Source organism: Enhydra lutris, unplaced genomic scaffold (genome assembly GCF_002288905.1).
Source record: "Enhydra lutris kenyoni isolate GAN:26980312 unplaced genomic scaffold, ASM228890v2 scaffoldscaffold9, whole genome shotgun sequence".
Lineage (NCBI taxonomy): Eukaryota > Metazoa > Chordata > Mammalia > Carnivora > Mustelidae > Enhydra > Enhydra lutris.
In genome coordinates, this window is record NW_019154093.1 from 38,634,562 (window position 1) to 38,654,256 (window position 19,695).

General features: G+C 34.2%; 1 protein-coding gene across 3 annotated transcripts; it reads right to left on the reverse strand.

Moving 5' to 3' along the window:
* Positions 1–485: 485 nt before the first annotated feature.
* LOC111143161 (zinc finger RANBP2-type containing 2) lies at positions 486–19,170 on the reverse strand. Of its 3 annotated transcripts, none has more exons than XR_002640314.1 (11): positions 18,732–19,170; positions 15,954–16,006; positions 15,754–15,862; positions 14,601–14,683; positions 9,542–9,618; positions 9,137–9,271; positions 7,797–7,966; positions 6,162–6,248; positions 4,054–4,212; positions 2,891–2,960; positions 486–2,350 (listed from the first exon to the last, which is right to left on the reverse strand). XR_002640314.1 is itself a non-coding variant. In XM_022496671.1 (11 exons), the coding sequence occupies exons 1-10, from the start codon at positions 18,785–18,787 to the stop codon at positions 2,931–2,933; spliced, it is 963 nt and encodes a 320-aa protein (XP_022352379.1). In that variant the 5' UTR covers positions 18,788–19,170; the 3' UTR covers positions 486–2,350; positions 2,891–2,930. The 3 variants fall into 3 exon arrangements, 2 of the variants coding, with proteins under 2 accessions (XP_022352379.1, XP_022352378.1); XM_022496671.1 differs by having other exon boundaries at positions 2,891–2,964; XM_022496670.1 differs by lacking the exon at positions 2,891–2,960.
* Between the last annotated feature and the right edge of the window lie 525 nt (positions 19,171–19,695).

Below are 19,695 nucleotides of genomic sequence, written 5' to 3' on the forward strand. Positions count from 1 at the left end.
CCAGAATACAAAAGATAAAAGGGGAAACAAAGACTTATTTTACTTTTATAATTGTGCCTAGAGGTTATCTTGCATTTTAAATTTGTACTGAACTCAAACATAGGATACCATTCAAATGTTGTTTAGATAGAAGAATTCTAAATGGGAACTTCAGAAAATTTAGCAGTTAAAATAGTTGTTCAGTGTCCAAAAGTCAGTTTTAAGTTAATTCAAGAAGCACACTATGGAGTACTATTTTAGCACATGAAATAAACTGTGTGATGTTGTGGTAGGAAATAGTTAACGAATTTGGGTATTCTCCATGAAAAAGAAAGTCACAATAATTTTGAGTATCCAGGGTTATAGTTGATCATGAATCTGGTATGTTTTAAACGAAGCACTCCCATATAAACACAGGGTGATCTTATACAAAGGTAAAGGAATATAAAGAATTTAAAATGCACAATCAAAAGTAACAGGACTATAATTTAAAAATGAACATTAACTCAGAGCTTAAAAATTCTAATTTATTTCTCACAAATGCCACTCGATGCTTGACTCACAGCTTTATTTACATTTGTCTACAGCATCATTTCCTCATGAAATGAACTAGTACAGCTTAGTTAAACCAAATGAAATCATAATCATCTGAATTGTCTGTAAACTATTAGCTAAATTTATAACCTTGCATTTGCTTAGTACAGCCAAAGTTTCAAATACAGAAAGCACAAGAATAAACCAATGGTAACATGTAGACTCTAGAAGATCATCTGGGCAATTTTAGAAGGTGGACTTTCAAGAAGTCTGAGGCACAATTACAAGAGAGTAAAAGTTCTTGTGCAACCTACAGTAAATGTAGCAAAGGAAATTAAGACGTAAAAAAACAAGGGGACGTTCATTGTAAAAATATCGTCAAAATACTTCTACATAAGATATTTTTGCTTTCATCTTTAGATCACTTGAAGAGAAAAATCACTCATTTTAAAATAAAAAATAATTCTGTTTGGTCTGTCTACTAAACACCTTAAAACTTTAAAATTTTAAATTGCAGTAGACAATAATTTAAAATTAAGGAAAAAAACCAAAAAGTGGATACTGACCCCCATGACAAAAAGTCCCCAAGTGCACTGTCGATTTCCCTTAATATACTTACCTTGCATTGTCACTGAAGATACTGCTAAGAGAAACCTTTCTGTTTTTAAGCCAGAGGACAAAATGGGGTTCAAGTGACCAGATTTTAATTTTGAGAAATAAAACAAACTCTCAAAGTATTTTAAGCCATAAGTAATTTCAAGTGAATAGAACAGTAAGTAATTCTGCATGTCATGCAGAAATAAGCATTCATTTGTTACTCAAAAGAAAATTTTATGCAGTGTTTGGACATCCCAAGGCAAATAAATGTTCACTTAAATTCACAGAATCTCTGTTGGTCTTTCACTCAGAGAAATATTCTTCTGAAGCTTTCTTCAATTTGTTCCTCATTAACTATGATTTAACTTTGTCTACCTTACCATATGTGATAACTGGGTTTTTAAAGGATATCACATAAAGCTTCTTAAAATATTAAGATAAACATATTGAAATAGATGATTTTCTCATCATTAATGCCAGTAAAGAGAGGAACTGGTTTTACACTTTTGCTCAAAATTATGTGTCAAGGAGAAATGAATAACATCCCTTCTGCAATTCAGAAGATTTTTCTTCATTAAATGTGGGGATACAAAAAGTGAAACAGAGTAAGAGAGAGACAAAGATTCTAAGGCACCCTCAGCATAGGGAATTTCAAATAAAAGTTTCCAGTGGGCTGTTTTCAACCGTTTTAACTTTTTCTGATAAGAATCACTTTGACATAGATTTAACATAAACAGGATGACTCCTTTTCCCAAATTGTCATGAACAGATTGTTTCCAACTACTTTACCACAGTCTTGCCTCCATGCCCAAGTTCAGGCAAGCCTAGGTTATCCTGTCTTCAGTCAATAGACAGTTCATATTCGGAAATGAAAAAAAACAAGAGTTCAAATTAGGAAACAAAGTACTTTGCCATAGCTGAGATGGTTTTAAGTGAAGCAAATGGTTGTAAATAATGAATGATAAATAGAGCATATATTTTGGGACATTATGGCTTAAAATACTATTTAACTTTTAACTTCACAAATAAACACAGCTGTATTGATCTGAAAAGCAATGAAAGGCATGCACCTCTACTAGCAGATTTAGCACTTCTGACCAAGTAAGACACCAACTTCTTAAAAAATATGCTTCATGCACTGTACTGATTTTTTTTTAAGATGTAAATTTTAATACATTATTTCTTTTTTGAACTTGAACGGGAACCAGAATGGGATGATCCAGATGATGACCTGTGGTGCCTGTAAGACATAAGGAGAAAGCAGATAATCTAGTAAGCTAAAGCTGGTTATCCAGCATTTATTCATAAGACTGTGAAAATATAAAAAATAAAACCTTAATATGCTGGCAAAATAATTAATATGTAAGATACAAATGTATACACATAACAACTAACTAGTATTTAGATGTTGGGTGTGAGCCCAGTAATAGCATAACCATAATTTAAAATTCTCTACAATTTACATGTATCTTCTCTTTTCAAGATATAGCCACCTCTCAATTATTTAAGGTAATGAAGAAAAGCCTTGCAGAAATGTGTAAAATTACAGATAATATACAACAAAAGCATATAAACTTGGTAATGGAAGTGTGACTAAATCAATCCCTGTGATACACTGTAGTGTAAGTCTATATGTAAAATGAATAAAGCAAGGCTTCTGTGTATGAAAATATCTATTCATAAATAATTACGTTTGGAAATCTAGGTCACACAAGATGATTGTACAATTAGTTATAGGGTTATATTCATGCAGCTAATATGAATAAGTCAATATATCAACCTGGGTAAAGTAGTGGTGTTCCGAGGGGTTGGCCCTGGGCTCAGGGTTGTTTAGTGTTTTCACCAATCACCTGGCTTATGGAATAGAGAACATGTTCATTAAGTTTAGATGACAACAAACTAGGGGGATTATATGTGGCTAAGATATAAATTTGCAGAGTGGTAAGAAAGCAACAGAATGAATTTCACTCAAGTAAGGAGTAATTTTCTTACAAAGGAACAAATGCACAAAAACAACACTAGTTGTGTGTAACCTTAATATCTAAACTTTAAAATGTGAAGAAAAATTAATCATTCTGTACACGAAGGAATTATGAAGTTAACTCTACCAATGAACCCAGCAATAATTAGATTCTACTTATTTCTTATTTTCAGAAGCTGAAAGGATATGGAAAATTTGCAAAGACTACAAAGGAAATCATTAAAATGCCTATATAATTAGACATTGAGAATGTAGAGAAAGTTAATGAAACAGAGTAATTAATTAGCCTGTTACAGAAAAGGCTGACAGATGACACCTGCCCTCTCTAAATTTTAAAAATGTCAATACAGTAAGGTGATCTAGTAAAGGTCTTTCTCTTAGGGAGAAAAAAAAATAAAAGATTTGGACTGCAAGATGAAAAATTTATTAGCTACAAGAACAATTTCCTTATGTCCTTATAGATGAAGGGCATAAAACAGTAATTTGCTGTGGAAATGCATTTATACATATTTATATGAGAAAAGATTTCCAATGATAAAATAGTTAATTTTTTTACTAGAGGCCCCAGAATTCTGATTTCTAATATTTAATGTAAACTCAAGAACATAAATCAATACATTTAAAAAATCAACTTTTAAATTATTTCTACATACAGCCTCTGAATTACAATCTTAAAAGACAGAAATAACCGAGAGTTGGCTATAATAATCATATACGAAAATAAAAATTTAAACAATAAAATGACCAGATAGTGGGAAGAGTAGTTTGTTCTATGACTTTTCTAAGCAACCGGATCAAGCACACAGGATAAACAAAATAATTAATGGTTTTGAAGTTCAAAGTTGAAAAGTGTAATTTAAAATTGGAACAAGGAGAAAACGAAAATCTAATCCTTGACTAGGAAGTTTAATCTAATAAACACACTTAAGAACACCCATTCTTATTTCTACAGAAACCCAAACCTTTCGGGTGACCGTGATCTTGTTCGTCTTTTTTTGCGATCACCAGATGAAGAAGATCTAGAACGACTTCTCTTTCTGTTCCTCTCAGGAGATGATGATGAACTTGAATAAGATCTTTTTCGTGGGGAAGAAGAGCCCCTGTGGGACCTGGAGCTGGATCTTCATTGATTGAGAAACAAATCAAACATTTCATTAAAAGAAGAAATGAGGCAGATCGTTTAGTTAACAGATAGCTCCAAAAATAAACAGAACATACAACTGAAAACTTTGTAAGAAGGAATACTTACTGCATACTCAACAGAAGACATCTGGGTTCAACCATGAAAACAATTCTATTTAAGTACAATTACTTTAACATTCTAAGCATTCATCAATTATAATTTAAAACCAGCTTAACATATTAAGGAATTAATTTTTTTTTAACTTAAGACTTACATTTTAAAGTATACATAAATAACAAAACCAAAAGGTAACTGCATTGGCATGACTTTATGTCTAGAAAACATCCCATTTGGGAACAAACTTGTGTTATATACAACTTCCTGAGGCAAATATAATAATTCCCTGAGGAATTATGCAACCTATTGGTTGAGTTGCTACACAAAAGGAAGGGATAGAGGACAGCAATGGGAAAGAACAATAAGTATTAAACTGCCAAATAAAGAAAAATAAAATGAATAACTTTAAAACTTTGATTTATATTAACAATCTGTATTTTTATGAAGGACTATTATTCATGAAGTATGAAGTGTTGACATTCACATGTTTCAGGTAGAAGTAAATGTGCAAATGTTTAATGCAAAATTTTTTCTTCATTTACTTATTTTGGTTGAAGGAATTTAGCTCAAACTTCCCAAAAAATTCACCTTTGGGCTTAAAATAAAATCAGAAAGCCCAAAAGGAGAATTCTTTGGAAAGTTATAAGCAATGAAAATAATGTTTGGGAAGAACATGAAGGCTGTTCTGTAAATCTGAATTCTAGTACTTCCCAAAGGGATATAGGACTTAAGGATCTTCACCTAAGAAGCACTCAAATAAAAGTACTAAAACATAGATAATACATAGTAACAACAAACTCACTTGCTCTCCATTTTGTATTGGCTTAATACAAGCCTGCATACCATTCTTTCTTCCTTTAATGTTAAACTGCAAATGCCCTTTAATGCTACAGATTTGGCTCTACTAAGCAAGTGTTTGTTACCAAAAAACTATCCTAAAACTTCAGTGTGAATTTCCACACAAGTGGAATTTTAGTCGTTTTCTATTCTTGTTAGCTGCTTTAAATAAATGATCAATAAATCAACTTAAGGGCAGCATATTTTGACCAAATTTAGGAAAAACTTCAAGAAAGTAAACACTAATATTTCAATTGCTTCTCCACAAATTGTTTTCCTTGACAGGTTGGATTAAATGCAACCTGAAGTTAACAGTAATGCTTGTTTAAGACCACATCCTACCTAGAGTAACCAACATATATATTTTTTAACCAACCACACTTTAGTTTATAAAGTTTAAGGAGTGTTTGTTCTATATATAGTATTTATGTAAAACATTTTGTATTTGTAATTCTGTAGTATTTTATATATTGCCAAAAAATGGAAATATATATATGAAACATTCCAGAAACTTTATCTGATGTAAATGATAAAACAGTTCCTGTAAACACGGAAAGAACTGCCTTATAAAACAAAATCTGTTTGGGGGCAAGGTTAATTTTCTTCCTTTTAAGAACATAGTAAACTTTTTCTTTGCATATTTCTAATTTTATTAGAACTATTATTGCAAACATGACTTTAATGTACTAGAGATCTGATGATAAGACTTGGCTCCATCTTCCTACTTCAGCACATTTTAGATAGCACAAAAATAACAAACCTTGCATTATGCAAAATTGCAACCTTAATTCAATCATGGGAATGTCTTGGCACACTGCTGGCAATGGAAACATCTCATGGTGAGAAAATTAAGCTGAGGCAAGTGCATTAGTTTTCTAATGCTAAAATAAAATTGACAAGTAGAAGCAAAATAAGAGGAAAAAAGCAGCAACGCCTTCTGCAGCCTTTAAATATTTTTTCTCTCTCTTTACAGAGAGATGCTACCTCATTCACCTTGATTTCGACCCACGAGATCTCGAACGTTCTCTGGAACTGGAACGAGATCTTGACTGCGAACTGGAAGAACTTCTTGAACGGGACCTGGAACAACATGGAAGGATTTTTTTTTCCAGGACCACTTAAATGAACTTTGTGAAATGAACACTGAAAGAAAAATATATATTAGAGTTCATTTTCATATAAAAAGACAGCTATTTGAGATAGATATTTTCAAAATACAGTATTTTACGGTAACCAAACAGTTTACTGCTTCAATAGTTACGCCCAAACTTAAGCTAGTTTAAAAAAAAAAAAAAAAAAAAAAAAAAAAAAAAAAAAGAACTATCACTTCCCAAGTTTGCCTAAATTACTATAAAAATCACTCAAAATTGTACAAATAAAAACACTAAGCATTACCTCACTTCATTAAGTACTTTCTGTTCGCGAATAATTTTTAAAGCAACTGAGGACTTACACATCCAGGAATAATGAATACTGCTGTTTATAATTTAATTTCTCTGATAGATCTCTATCAATTTCCCCGATCTCTAACAATCTCCTTGTTTCCTTAGTCTGTAGCTAATAATGATTTTTTTTAAGTATAATGCCATGTGTATGTTTGTTTAATCGCTGTTTTCTGTCTACTCAAAGGTTAGGGAATTAAAGAGAAAACACATTAACAATCCTGTCATTGTCTTAGGTAATTACTGAAAAATGACACAAGGGGAGATACGGCCAATTTAAATTTTAAAAATCACAAAGAAAATAAAATTCACTTATTAACCTAATATATACCTTTAATTTATCCCTTAAAGTAATACCTTGCAGAAAAAGATTACTATTACATTTAAATCTTAAAATTGTATTATCACACCTGTAAGCTTTCAGACTTTACAGTACTCAAATAAAAATTATCTGTTAAGTACTCAATTAGCTAATATTTTTGTCCCTAAATACCATTAAAATTCAAGGCCCATGGCTTCACTGCACCATGAATAAAATTCTTCAAGAGAACACTGCCTATAGAAGGTACTGCTTTTGCTCACCTAAAATTTTCATTGCTGACTATGCAATCAGGTATTATTAAAATTTTACATTACTAGCAAAATTATATTCAAGTACAACACCAACTAAATCCTTTTTCCTGGACATCTCAAAATCTCGAGCATTAAGCCAAGAGAACTAATATGTCTGAATTTCCTCCTTTACTCAAAATACTTATATCAAAGTAAATTATTAAAACATTGTCCATTAACCAATGATTTAATTAGTGTCTAGAAAATTTCTATACTCGCCTTTGACATCATGAGTGAAATCTTCCTTTTACTTAAAAGTACCTAAATGTATACTACCTCTTTAAATAAGTATCACTATATGTAATGATTTAAATTAATTTTTAAAGTCTATTTTAATAAAAGGCATGGTGCCAAAAAATGGGCTAAGGAAGTTTCACATTAAAACTTTGCACTTCTGAAAATACCAGACAATAACTTCATGCCACTAAGAAAAATTATTTTGTAAATGTTGACTTAAATGAAACTTCTAAAATAAGAAGGAAAGCTTATTCAGTCAAGAAAAACAAAATTTATAAATAAAGAAGTTAGATACTGACATTTTGACTGGTGTTACCCTTGACCTGTACCCGTTTACCTGGACCTAGACCTTGAACTTGAGGGGGAGGATGAGCGTGATGAAGATCGTGAATGTGAAGATCGAGACTTTGAGCGACTTCGTCTATTAGATTTCTTTTTATTACTATCTTCTTCTTCACTGGCATCAAGATTATATTTTGAGAGATCAGCATCATCTTCATCCTCATCCTAATAAGAATTCATTCAATTATTTACACATTTGTGTATGAATGCTATCTACTAGGAATGATGAACAGTTCTGTGCACTCAACATCTCCATATAAATATATGGTATCATCAACAGATATATGGTTCTGTCGACATCTCAGCAAATTCTCAATCTTATAATCTGCCCACTATATTCCTCGTCTCAGATAAACAGATGACTATCTCAGACATTTCAGTAAAGTAAACCTAAAAGTCATACTCATTTCTTCTTTTTCTGTCACAATTACCAAGTAAGCTTGTCAAGAATTTTGTTTTCCTCTGAAAAGTCCTTGACTCCCTCTTCTTTAGTCTAAGTTCACAACTTTGCTCTTTTCTTTAGTATATTACAGTATAACCTCTCACGTAGTCTCCCTAACTCTAGAAATCCATTCTGCCTCCCCAGTATCTTACTATACAGTCACGAATCTGAAACAGATCAGATTTGCTTGATCTCATTTGTTAAGAAACAAGCTTTAAAAAAATTGTTCCACAATGATTTGTTAAGTAGCATTTGAGGGCTTCTTAGGATCAGACCTCAAATGTACCCTTAATCTGGATGTATACAACAGGCCATAAAACTTTAGACTCTCGACTCACAGAATGGATACCACCTGACCTGATAGTGTTTGACCCTCTCACCACATTCTCCCCTCTGCTCTAACCACATTAGTTTATTACGATTTTTTGATGTTGCTTGTTTCTTTCCTTTATTTAAATGACTTCTATTTGCTGTTCTCTGTCTGAACGTGCTCTGATCACAGCTCTTGTGGCCAGCACCTAATATCATTCTATCATTCAAGGTCTCAGCTCAAATTCACCTCCTCAAAAATCTTTCCATCCACTGAAATCAAAGTAGCTCTTCTCATGATCTGTTATTATATTTATCTTTACACTACCACTGCTATCTAAATTATCTCATTCATTTATGTCTTTCGGCTCTAGAAGTGAAGTTCCATTAAAAGAAGGATGGTTCTGTCTCATTACTGTAACTCCAGAGAATACTGCTTGGCAGAGTGAAGTTCAAAATCTTTTTGAGAACAAATGAATACATAAAAACATATCTTCACTACTGGACAAAGACCACTGAAAAGATTCACGTTATATCATAGCTCAAGTAAGACTAAGGGGAAATAAGACAAGGAAATCATTTACCTCATCTAATTTGTATTTAGAAAGATCTTCATCCTCATCCTCTTCTTCTCCCTCAGATTCTTTATCTTCAACTTCCTTTAAAATAGATGCAGGACCAACTGCCTTCCCTCTGTATTTTTTCTTTTTACGTCCAAACTAGAGAAAAAGTTTCATATTTCTGTCAGCTGAAATGTTTTAAAATTACTATTTTTTCTAAGAAATTACTTTTACATATTTAAGTAAATAAATATTTTCAAGTTAACTGCAACAATTATGTATTTAAGTTAGGACTTCTAAAAATGATAAGCTGTCTTAAAGAATACAGAATATACTTACAAAAATATACATTTATTATTCCTTTGCATTTTAGGTATTTTTTAATGTGTTCTAATTTGTGTTCAATCTGCACATGAACATACAGCTTACCTCATCATATTCACCATCAGATTCTTCTCTTTCTATATATTCAACATTTTCTCTTTCATTAAAACCACCGCCATAGCCTAAAAAGGGAGGGGGCATAAATTGTTACCCTATGACAATTCATTAAAATAATAAAAACATGTCAAAATTGGGGCGCCTGGGTGGCTCAGTGGGTTAAAGCCTCTGCCTTCGGCTCAGGTCATGATCCCAGGGTCCTGGGATGGAGCCCCGCATCGGGCTCTCTGCTCAGCAGGGAGCCTGCTTCATTGTCTCTCTCTGCCTACTTGTGATCTCTGTCAAATAAATAAAAAAACAAAAACAAAAACAAAAACAACAACAAAAATGTCAAAACTGCCTCCAAGCAATGGAGAAAAAAGAAAATTCTCATCAGTTACATTTGCCTAGCTAATAAATTACTACCTTAAAAAAAGCGTATTAAACAACATCACTACAGAGAAGAGTGTTAAACTTAGATACTTTGGCTGAAAAAAAGCCTGTTGCTACATTCCTAGCTCTTCTCAATTTTAAAATGTCCTGTATGACTTAGACTATGCATGGGATACCCAAGTGGAAAACACCTCCTTCAAATCTATGCTATAACCCAAGTTTTAAAACGACTTTCCTCTGTACTTTATCATAATTCTTCTGAGACAAGTGGACTCAGTAAGAACTAAGAATCAAATTTCACTGAGTACAGTTGCAAATAGACTGGTATCTTTGGATATGCTGAACTTCTACTGGAATAAAATGTAGCTAGGGCTTGGAATATTCCTCATTATATAAACAAACATGATGACGTAATAAACGACACCCAAGTTGGTTTTAAACAACTATTTTTAATATATTGTTCAAAGTCACTTAGACGTTCAATGAAGTAGGCAATAAAATTTTAAAATGAAAATATTCGGGGTGCCTGGGTGGCTCAGTGGGTTAAGCCTCTGCCTCCAGCTCAGGTCATGATCCCAGGGTCCTCGGATCAAGCGTCGAATCGGGCTCTCTGCTCAGCAGGGAGCCTGCTTCCTCCCTCTCTCTCTCTGCCTGCCTCTCTGCCTACTTGTGATCTCTGTCAAATAAATAAATAAAATCTTTAAAAATAAATAAATAAATAAAATGAAAATATTCTATTAAAAAGTAATCAAGATCAGCAAACCACTATTCTTTGATGTCACAACTAACTATAATTAGATCGACAGTTTGACACAGGCTTAAGAGAAACAAGCTGGTTTTAGAGAAAGAGAGTGAGATTTTGAATAAATCTGCCACTGAAAACATAACAGACCTATGTCAGCAAGAGCAACATTATCTAAGTACTTCTGCACATGCTACAGAGCAGTACCAGTGCACAAAGGCAGTGAGTCCAAGATTTAAGGATTTCATGAATGTGCAAAACCTAAATAAATTTATGAACAAAAAAGTATTTTTAAAGACCTTAGGCTATGTGGCTTTAATATTGACAATCATGGGCATTTAAAAAATGATCATTTACCCTATCATGATTTTATAAGAGACACAAATAGCAGAAGAGATATAACTGTCCCAACAACAGAATGTAATAAATTTAACTTAAAAAAAAAAAAAAAACCACATTAAATTAATCTTATCTTCATTAGAGTCTGTATCAGTGAACACTGCAATGTGTAGGTGCTTATCCCTCAAATACTTGCATGTGATCTCTTTCCTCCTCCTGCCTTATTTCAGAGACAATATGGACTTCAACTATATTATAAAAGAATTTCCTATTGCTTCTGTACGCGAAGAAATGTACAAATGAAGAGTGTATTAAATAACAGTAATAACTTTTCCTTACTAAAATCTTGGCTCTAGCTTTTCAGAAATTGAATATAAAAAGAGAAAAACGAGTACAAACAAGTATACCCTGAACCTCAAGAAAACAGCTCATACTCAATGCTAATTTTAGATTACAAATACTGTGGAAAGTTGTAATTCACTATAGTTTATCTCTAGATATATTTAATATTTTATTTGTATGTCCTGAGATTAAGGTATGCGTAGTGTAATAGCAAACTTTTAAAAGATGACTAATAATAAAGATATAAGCTTCAAAATACTTAAAAGTAGGAAAAAACCAAAATTTCACAGGATCTAGATGGAAAATAAGTCATTTTAAGAGATGATTAGTAATAAAAAACTAAACTCTAAAAACTTAAAAGGAGAAAAAAACTAAAAAACAAGTCCCAAAAAATCCACAGGATTTAGATGGGAATTAATTCACTAATGAAAACAAAAAAAGGAAAATGAACAAATATAATGCAATAGCATGATTATTTTCAGGTCAGCAGTACAGAAAAATGCCTGATAAACCAGACTGTTAATATGTGGAAACATGTAAAAATATTAAAACAATCCTATTTAAAACCAATAGTTGGACTTTTAGACAGTTCTTTGTTCATATTAAAGTAATTTACAGCTGAAAAATGATAGGGCAAATAAATTATTGCAGGATTTAGAAAGTGAACTGTAATTCACAGGTAATTCTGCATAGGTATGTAAGTAAAATTACTTTTTTTAAAAGAAGATTTTATTTATTTGAGAATGAGAGAGAGAAAGAACACGAGCAGGGAGAGGACAGAGGAAGAGGCTAACAGAGCAGGGAGCCTGATGTGGGGCTGGATCCCAGGACCCCAGATCACGACCCGAGTCTACCGCAGCTGCCTAATCCAAGAGCCCTGTAAAATTAATTTAAAATGAGTATCATAGCAAATATAAAGCTATTTTCATGTTCTCATATAGGCCATAGAAAAAACTTAATTTTTGACAAGAACATTACTAGTGTATAAACTATTCAAAATAGAAGAATGGCTAAGTAAATTATTTGTATAATTATTTGAAGGGATAACGGAGAAGTCAGCAATCTTTCAGTAGTACATCAACTTTTCTTTTACGCAAACTATCTCATGCTTAGGAAAAGTTTCCCAGAACTTTGGACTTCCTTATTAAAAATAGTAAAGAAACACTGGAGAGCAATGGTATAGGTTATTTCACACCTACAACTGTGACCAGCAAAGACTACTAGTTATAGCCAGAGAAGTGGGAAAGAGTCAAGACACCAGAATCACAGAAAAAAATACTAGGTAAAGGAGAAGTGAAGACATCAAACTTTGAGGACTTCAGTTGCTCTTGTAATAGTGAAACTTAAAAGACTCATAAAATAGGTCAGAGAATGTGAATAGATAAAAGGCTTTTCGGGAATACAATTCAAAAAACTGTTAAAGATTTTGGACTTTATCCTATAAACAAAACAGTTTTAAACCAATGAAGTTTTTACTCTGGAAAACAAAATAAAACATCATATCTCTGGCTGCCAACAGAGAAGGGGGGCAGAATATATACAGACACCAGCTAAGGAGCTATTTCTCCAAGACAAGATTTAGTGGTATTCCTATCTAGGGGAGTGGTGGAAAAGAATTTTGCGGGAGGAAGGGGGCGGGGAACAGAGGAGAAATGAAGGAGTTACTAAGCACATCTAGATTTCTGGCTTACGCAACAAGCATACGGTGGGTAGTACTAATCATGAGAAAGAGATCACTAGAAGAGGGCCAGGTCCTGGGGGAAAATCATGAGTTCAGTTTGGATATAATAAGGTTGAAATTCAGATGGTATTGTTCAATAGGCAGTTTAATATATGGGTCAAAGAAGGCTCAGCTGAAGACATACATCTGAGTATTATGTGTGCTGAAGATTACTTTAACTAAGGGCTCAGAAAAAAATGCCCAGAAAATAAAGGCAAAGAAAGAAAACTTAAGAGACTGGATCTTGAAGAAACTCAACAAATATTCTGTGGCCAGGGAGATGATGATGAATCTAAAAAGGACACAAACTACCAGAGGTGTGGGAAGAAAAAAGATCAAAAAAGATAAAATATATACTTTAAAGGTGAAGAAAGGAAAAAAAAGGGAGACTCTTATGAGAAGGCTCCAATCTACCCAATCAATTTAAAGGCCAAGAATGAGAAAAGTAGGGTAACACTTGAGGATTGAAAAAGAAAAAATATCTAGGACACTGGACTATAATCTCACATGAGAGATTATTATTAAACAAACAAACAAAAAACAAAAATAAAAAAACAAAAAAGGGGGAGAATAAAACAAGGATTTCTGTTGCAGCCTCGAAGGCTTGGTCCAGGTGATTCTGGAAGGGCTAATGAGTCTCATACCCTCAGAAACCACACAGTGTAAGTGGTGTGAAGTTCTCAAGGAAAAGAAACAGGGAAGTAGTTTAATAAGTCCAAGTCTGACAATGATAACTGTATATAGAAGCCTTTGTTTATGTGATGTCTAAGTCACTACATGATAAAGTCAGATTTGATAATATGGTTGGGTTAACTGCTGATAACTGAAAAACTATATTCGATTAGGTAAATATTTTCATCTCACCACAGAGAACACACAAAGCCAAAGGTAACCTATTACTTAGGCCAATGGTTACCAAACACCACCCAAATCACCTACAGATTTTTGGGACACACACCCAAAGAGCTTTCACAGTTCTGTTTTGAAATCTGTTTTTTAAAAAGTTTCTCAAATGACACCAAGGCACAGCTAAAGTTGAGAATTACTGCCTAACCTTTAGACAATTATCTTAAAAGAATTGCCTCTCTGCCCTTTTCTTTTCTTTAATATTTATTTCTTTGACAGAGAGATAGAGAGTACAAGTAGGCAGAGCGGCAGGCAGAGGGAGAGGGAGAAGCAGGCTCTCCACTGGGCAGGGAGCCCAATGTGGGACTTCATCCCAGGACCCAAGGATCATGATCTGAGCCAAAGGCAGCTACCCAATTGACTGAGCCACCCAGGCATCCACACTCTGCCCTTTCTAATATCACTATTTGTCAGCATAGAACTCTCTAATACTGTATTTTGTAAACTGTGTTATTATTAAACTAAATATGATCTTTTTTTGGGTATGAGAGAAAAATACCAAGATAAAAACCTAAGGGCAAAACAGAATCTTCACCTACTATGCTCTTGTTAAGAGAAGATGATAGAACTGTCAATTAATTTTAGTTTTTCTAAAATCATTTAGTTAGAATGTGATTGTATTTTACCTGTTCTTTCTTCTAATTTAGCATACTTTGGAGTATTACACATGTTACACTCTGATCTTCTAGCCCAATTCACATTACTGCATCTTTAGAAGAGAAAAATACCAAATTAGTAGGCTATAATACAACAGGAAAAAAAAAAGTAAATTTTTAGACATCCTAGAATTTTAAAATAAAAACTAGAATGAAATCACTACCATAAAGAAACAATTATTAAGAATATTGCAAACAAAGAAAATGTACCAGTAGTGGACATTTTCTGAAGAGAAAATACAGATTCCAACAAAACACTGAACTATTTAAGCAGAGAAGCAAAAGCTATATATTTTGAGAAGTGCCTGTCATTTTTTTTTTTTTTTTTCAAAAATATGAGGCAAATTATACCTACAGAGATTTTGATGCCTTCAGGGGAAAATTCATTTTAAAGGTTTCACTAATTTTTCAGTCTCCAAATTTACCTCAAAGAACAGTAAGGTTATACCCTCCAAATAAAGTTAAATTTTTTTTGAGGAGTAAGTGCAAACACTGAATTTCACAGCATATAAAAATCCAGTGACTTAATCTGTTGGAGAATTCTCCAATACAAATTTACTATCGGATCAGAAATTTATGTAAAACCCTCTTCTGATTCAGTCCTTTTTCATATATGCAATTCATCTGCACAACAGAAAAGATGAAAGTTGGAAAAAATCTATACAGAACTTGGAAATCAAAAGTATTAAGGAAAACTACCTAATCAGAGATAATTACGGCAAACAACTTATGATTCTAAAACTACCTTGTAAACAGGCAAAATGAATTTTGTAGTGTATTTTGTATTAATGATAGAGACTAAACATTTTTGAGGTTTTTCAATAGAAAGAAGTAGGTTTTGGTAGTTTCAAATAGCCCTTTTTTTGGAATGCAAGCTTACCTTAAGCATTCATTTACTAGTATACATAATTCATCACAGTAAAAACCAATACTGCCCTTAAAAAAAAATAGAATTTAAGAATTCTTTATACTACTCTGTCAGATACAGACTAAACAATCAACGTTTCTTTGATTTAAAGGTTTCCTTGGTTTGTCAATGTGACTAGTAAGAATTGGAAATACTAGTAAGTAAAGGTTAGACATGTTATTATGGAAGAAAAAGCGGATAATTTAAAACACATACGTTTTGCACTGCCAGTCATTAGCACTAAAAAGGCCTCGGCTCTTTTCCGCGAGTGTCTTCCCTATTTCAGTACCCCCAGCTTTCATCATCTTAGCCTCAGTTGTTTTCTCTGAAAATAGGAAAATAATGCTTTACGAATCTGGGGAAATTAAAAAAATGGTCCGTATACAGTTGTAATAGAAGCTTCCTTAAATGCTTACCTCGACCACATCTATTACAGCTGGTTCTTCTGGCAAAGTTTACATTTCCACATCTGAAAATAAAGAAAAAAAATATAGAGATACTATTTAAATCTAAAGAATTTTAAAAATTCTATATGCACAACTTTTAATATGTCCTTATTATATACCCGCATCCAGAACTTCTAATGCCATCTCAGTCAAATCACAAAACAAACAAAAAAAACCAATTCCGCCTCCCCAAATCCTTGCAATGAGGTGGAAAAAAAACATATGATTTAAAATCACAAGTCCAGGATAAAATATTCCAATCTTTCGCTAACTGGTTATGTGATCCTGGTTAGTCATTTGATCTCGGTGTTTCAGTGTTCTATTGGCATCTACCACTGATTATAACAAAATCCCCCTGGCAAAGCTGAACTGAGATAGGTCTCCACTTCAACAATTACTGAAAGGCACCGAGAATTAAAACAACTTCAAAATAAATCCTAGTACAGAAAAGAAGAAGATAGGTACAAAAATACATTAAGTATTGTAAGAAATACATAATCCTAAAGAGGGACCAAGTGGGAAAATAAAGATAAATCAGAGACGGCTTCATGGGTCTCCACAAAATCTTTTTACAAACGAGATGGATTTAAGGAAAGAAGACAGGTTATACTAACTAAAAGTGCAGGTAAGTTCAATAATTACAAGGAAATGGAGTTTTCTAGGGTTATTTACCAAACCTCTGAAACCTAGTTGAAAAAAAACCACCACAACCAATAAACTCAACTTGGTGCAACACAATATCACTTTGTTTATATTCAGCAAACATAATTAAAAACAAGAAAATTACCAGGTTCTCTAACAATGGTCTTAAAAGTGCATCTGTATATTGGTAAAAGCCTGTTAAATGCTCTGAATGACATGCAAATCTTAAATTTTAAAAAGCTGATTTCTTTTAGGTGTTATACTAGAATGAAATAAATGTGTGAATTATGGAATGGGCACTAAACTGAGCATTCCATATAATTTTTAGACATCTTCCCCCATAAATCAATGCCTTATGACCCAAACAAGCACTGAAAATATATCCTGAATATACACACTGTAGAAATAATACTTTATTCACGTAACTGTAACAGAGCTGAAAGTACTCTCTTCGACCTACTTCAAGTATTTGCATATGCTGTCATAATGACACCATCAAAGGCATATCATTCTACAAGTAACCGACAACACAAAAATCACAAGTTTTTTATCTTCTTTTTTTTTTTTTTAAAGATTTTTTATTTATTTATTTGTCAGAGAGAGAGAGGGAGAGAGAGCGAGCACAGGCAGACAGAATGGCAGGCAGAGGCAGAGGGAGAAGCAGGCTCCCTGACGAGCAAGGAGCCCGATGTGGGACTCGATCCCAGGACGCCGGGATCATGACCTGAGCCGAAGGCAGCGGCTCAACCAACTGAGCCACCCAGGCGTCCCAAGTTTTTTATCTTCTGAATGTTTTCAACAGTCTGTATCACTTAGGCCAATGCTATTTGTAGCATATGAATTTGTTCTATTCAGTACTGTTAGGCTGACCTGATCCTTCAGATAATCCCAATCTTCATGCAAATGAGCCATCCATTTATTATTAAATAAACACAACAATATTTCATTTAACTACTTAAGGTGTGCATAGAAGTCAAATGTTGGGGAAATAAGGATTTAATGTCCTTTAGGGACAGTAACTGATTTAACTTTTCTAAACTACCAATAGCTAACAAGAGTATTCACATTCTGTATATTTTGTTGTTCTACACATTATCTATACTATCGTGTATTCGTTAAAATGGAGCTATTCTATACCAGTTTTTTAAAGTTAAATAACCTACTTACATGGTCTGTAAGCAATAGAACTGGAATTAAGCCCATGTTTGTTTCAAAGTTTCTCCTCTTTACTAACTCTACGATGTTTGCAGCTAACTTAATAAGAAATCACAGATTTTTATTTGAACGTGAGTTGTGCTTTCCATTTTTTTGGACAATTACTTTCCATGTATTTCCAAATAGGTGCATTTATTTGAGCACCCTTCAAAAGAATGTGGCAATTTAACAGAGCACACTGGCTTCAGCAACAATGTCAAATAGCTCAGCTACTGAAACACGTGCTTCTCTGATGCAGGAATCTCCAGGGCTGAGCAGGCAAAAACACACGCGTCTCGTCTTTAACAAGGTGATTGGTTCAACTCTTGTGAGAAAATTACCAATAAAGAGAAAAAAATCAGAATTTCTTAAATATAAGAAAGGTAGTGTTTGGGCAAGGCGGGGGGAATCACAAACAGTGGGGAACAAAACTGAAATTAAAAAATTAAAAACAAAACAAAACAACCAACAAAAATCCACGGCAAATTATGAGAAGCAAAAAGACGAGTTCGAGAAAGCAGCTTCCCGCGAATAAAAGTTCCGCAGAAAAAAGTCACGTGGGGCATATCCAATAGCAAGCTGGCCTCGACTCTGGAGATTTCCTTATCGCTGAAACCTGGCCGAGGCGGGGGTGGGGTGTGGAGGCAAAAGGTAGGCCATCTCGCTTTCGAAAAAGAGGGGCTGCCTTGGAGAGATAATGTCGAGGAAACCTGGAAAGCTCCTCAAAACAAAGGCCCCCGAAAGAGCTCAGAGAGAAGAGACTGGAGCCTCCTTCCTGCCTGGGAGCTGGCGGTTCGCCGCCTCAACCCGGCTTGAGGTACCAGAGACCGTGAGAACGGAAAACGCCCAGCGAACCTGGAAAAACTTCCACCGATAAACCCTGCCCCAATTCGGGACCCTTCATGAACTCACTTTTTGTCAGGGCAAATCCAGTCACCGTCACTGACTCGGAAATTCTTGGTCGACATCTTGGACGCCGCCACCACAGCCACCCGCAGCTACGTCTTCGCAGGAGGAAGCTGGCTGGGGACTTTCGGCACTCCGGGGCTGTTCCCAACGACGCCTGACTCCGACGCACCACTGCACCAGGGCTTGATAATGAGGACACTCGGCGGGGATTGAGTGTGAACGTTATAGTCCAGAGTAAGATGCCTGTGCGATTGTTTTCTGGCCGAAGGAGTTATAGTGCAAATGTATTCTCTAGAGCTAAAGTAACAGGCGCCGCAGGGTCAGCCCAGGCGGGAGGCCTTCGTGGCACTGGAAGCCTCGGAGAGCCCCCTACAGGCGGGAGGACCCGAAAGAAAAATACTTCCGCTCATATGGGCGGAGCTAGGGAGCCCAGGCGGAAGTGACTGTAATCAGGTTTGAGTTTGGGACCGCGGATTGCTCAGCGTAGGTTTAGAGGGTGAGGTATGATGGACTAGTCAAGTATTTGTAGAAGTTATTTGAATAAAAGATTGAGAACTCTGTTCTTTAATCATGCACTCAGCACACGGATATCACTTAGAAACTTACTGGTTTTTGACGCGTACGTCGATGTAACATAAGCAATGTACACGTGGGAACCGACCAATAATTTTAGAACTAGGATAGTGCCAGTTAAAATTATCAGTCTTTTACCCCTTGCTTCTCTCCAGGGTTAACACGCTCCTCTATTTGGGTTTATTCTTTTGCTTTTTAAAAATTTATGTTTCTAAACTGTTGAGCTTTACAAGGATAGTTGGTTGTTATGTTTTTGTTTTTGTTTTGTTTTGTTTTCACTCAACAGTGTACTTCCAAATTCGTTTTAGGTTGTTGCGTATATTTGCATGTGATTGTAGTTCCTTAATTTTACTGCTGTATACTGATAATATTTCTTTGTGTGGCGGTTTATCCC

Coding starts and splice junctions, on each gene's coding strand:
- LOC111143161 (XM_022496670.1), bottom strand. CDS start 18,787: ATGTCGACCAAGAATTTCCGAGTCAGTGACGGTGACTGGATTTGCCCT. Junction 9,272..9,541: donor CTGATGGTGAATATGATGAG/GTAAGCTGTATG, acceptor CTTTTTCTCTAG/TTTGGACGTAAAAAGAAAAA. Junction 4,213..6,161: donor TCTCGTGGGTCGAAATCAAG/GTGAATGAGGTA, acceptor CAATCAATGAAG/ATCCAGCTCCAGGTCCCACA.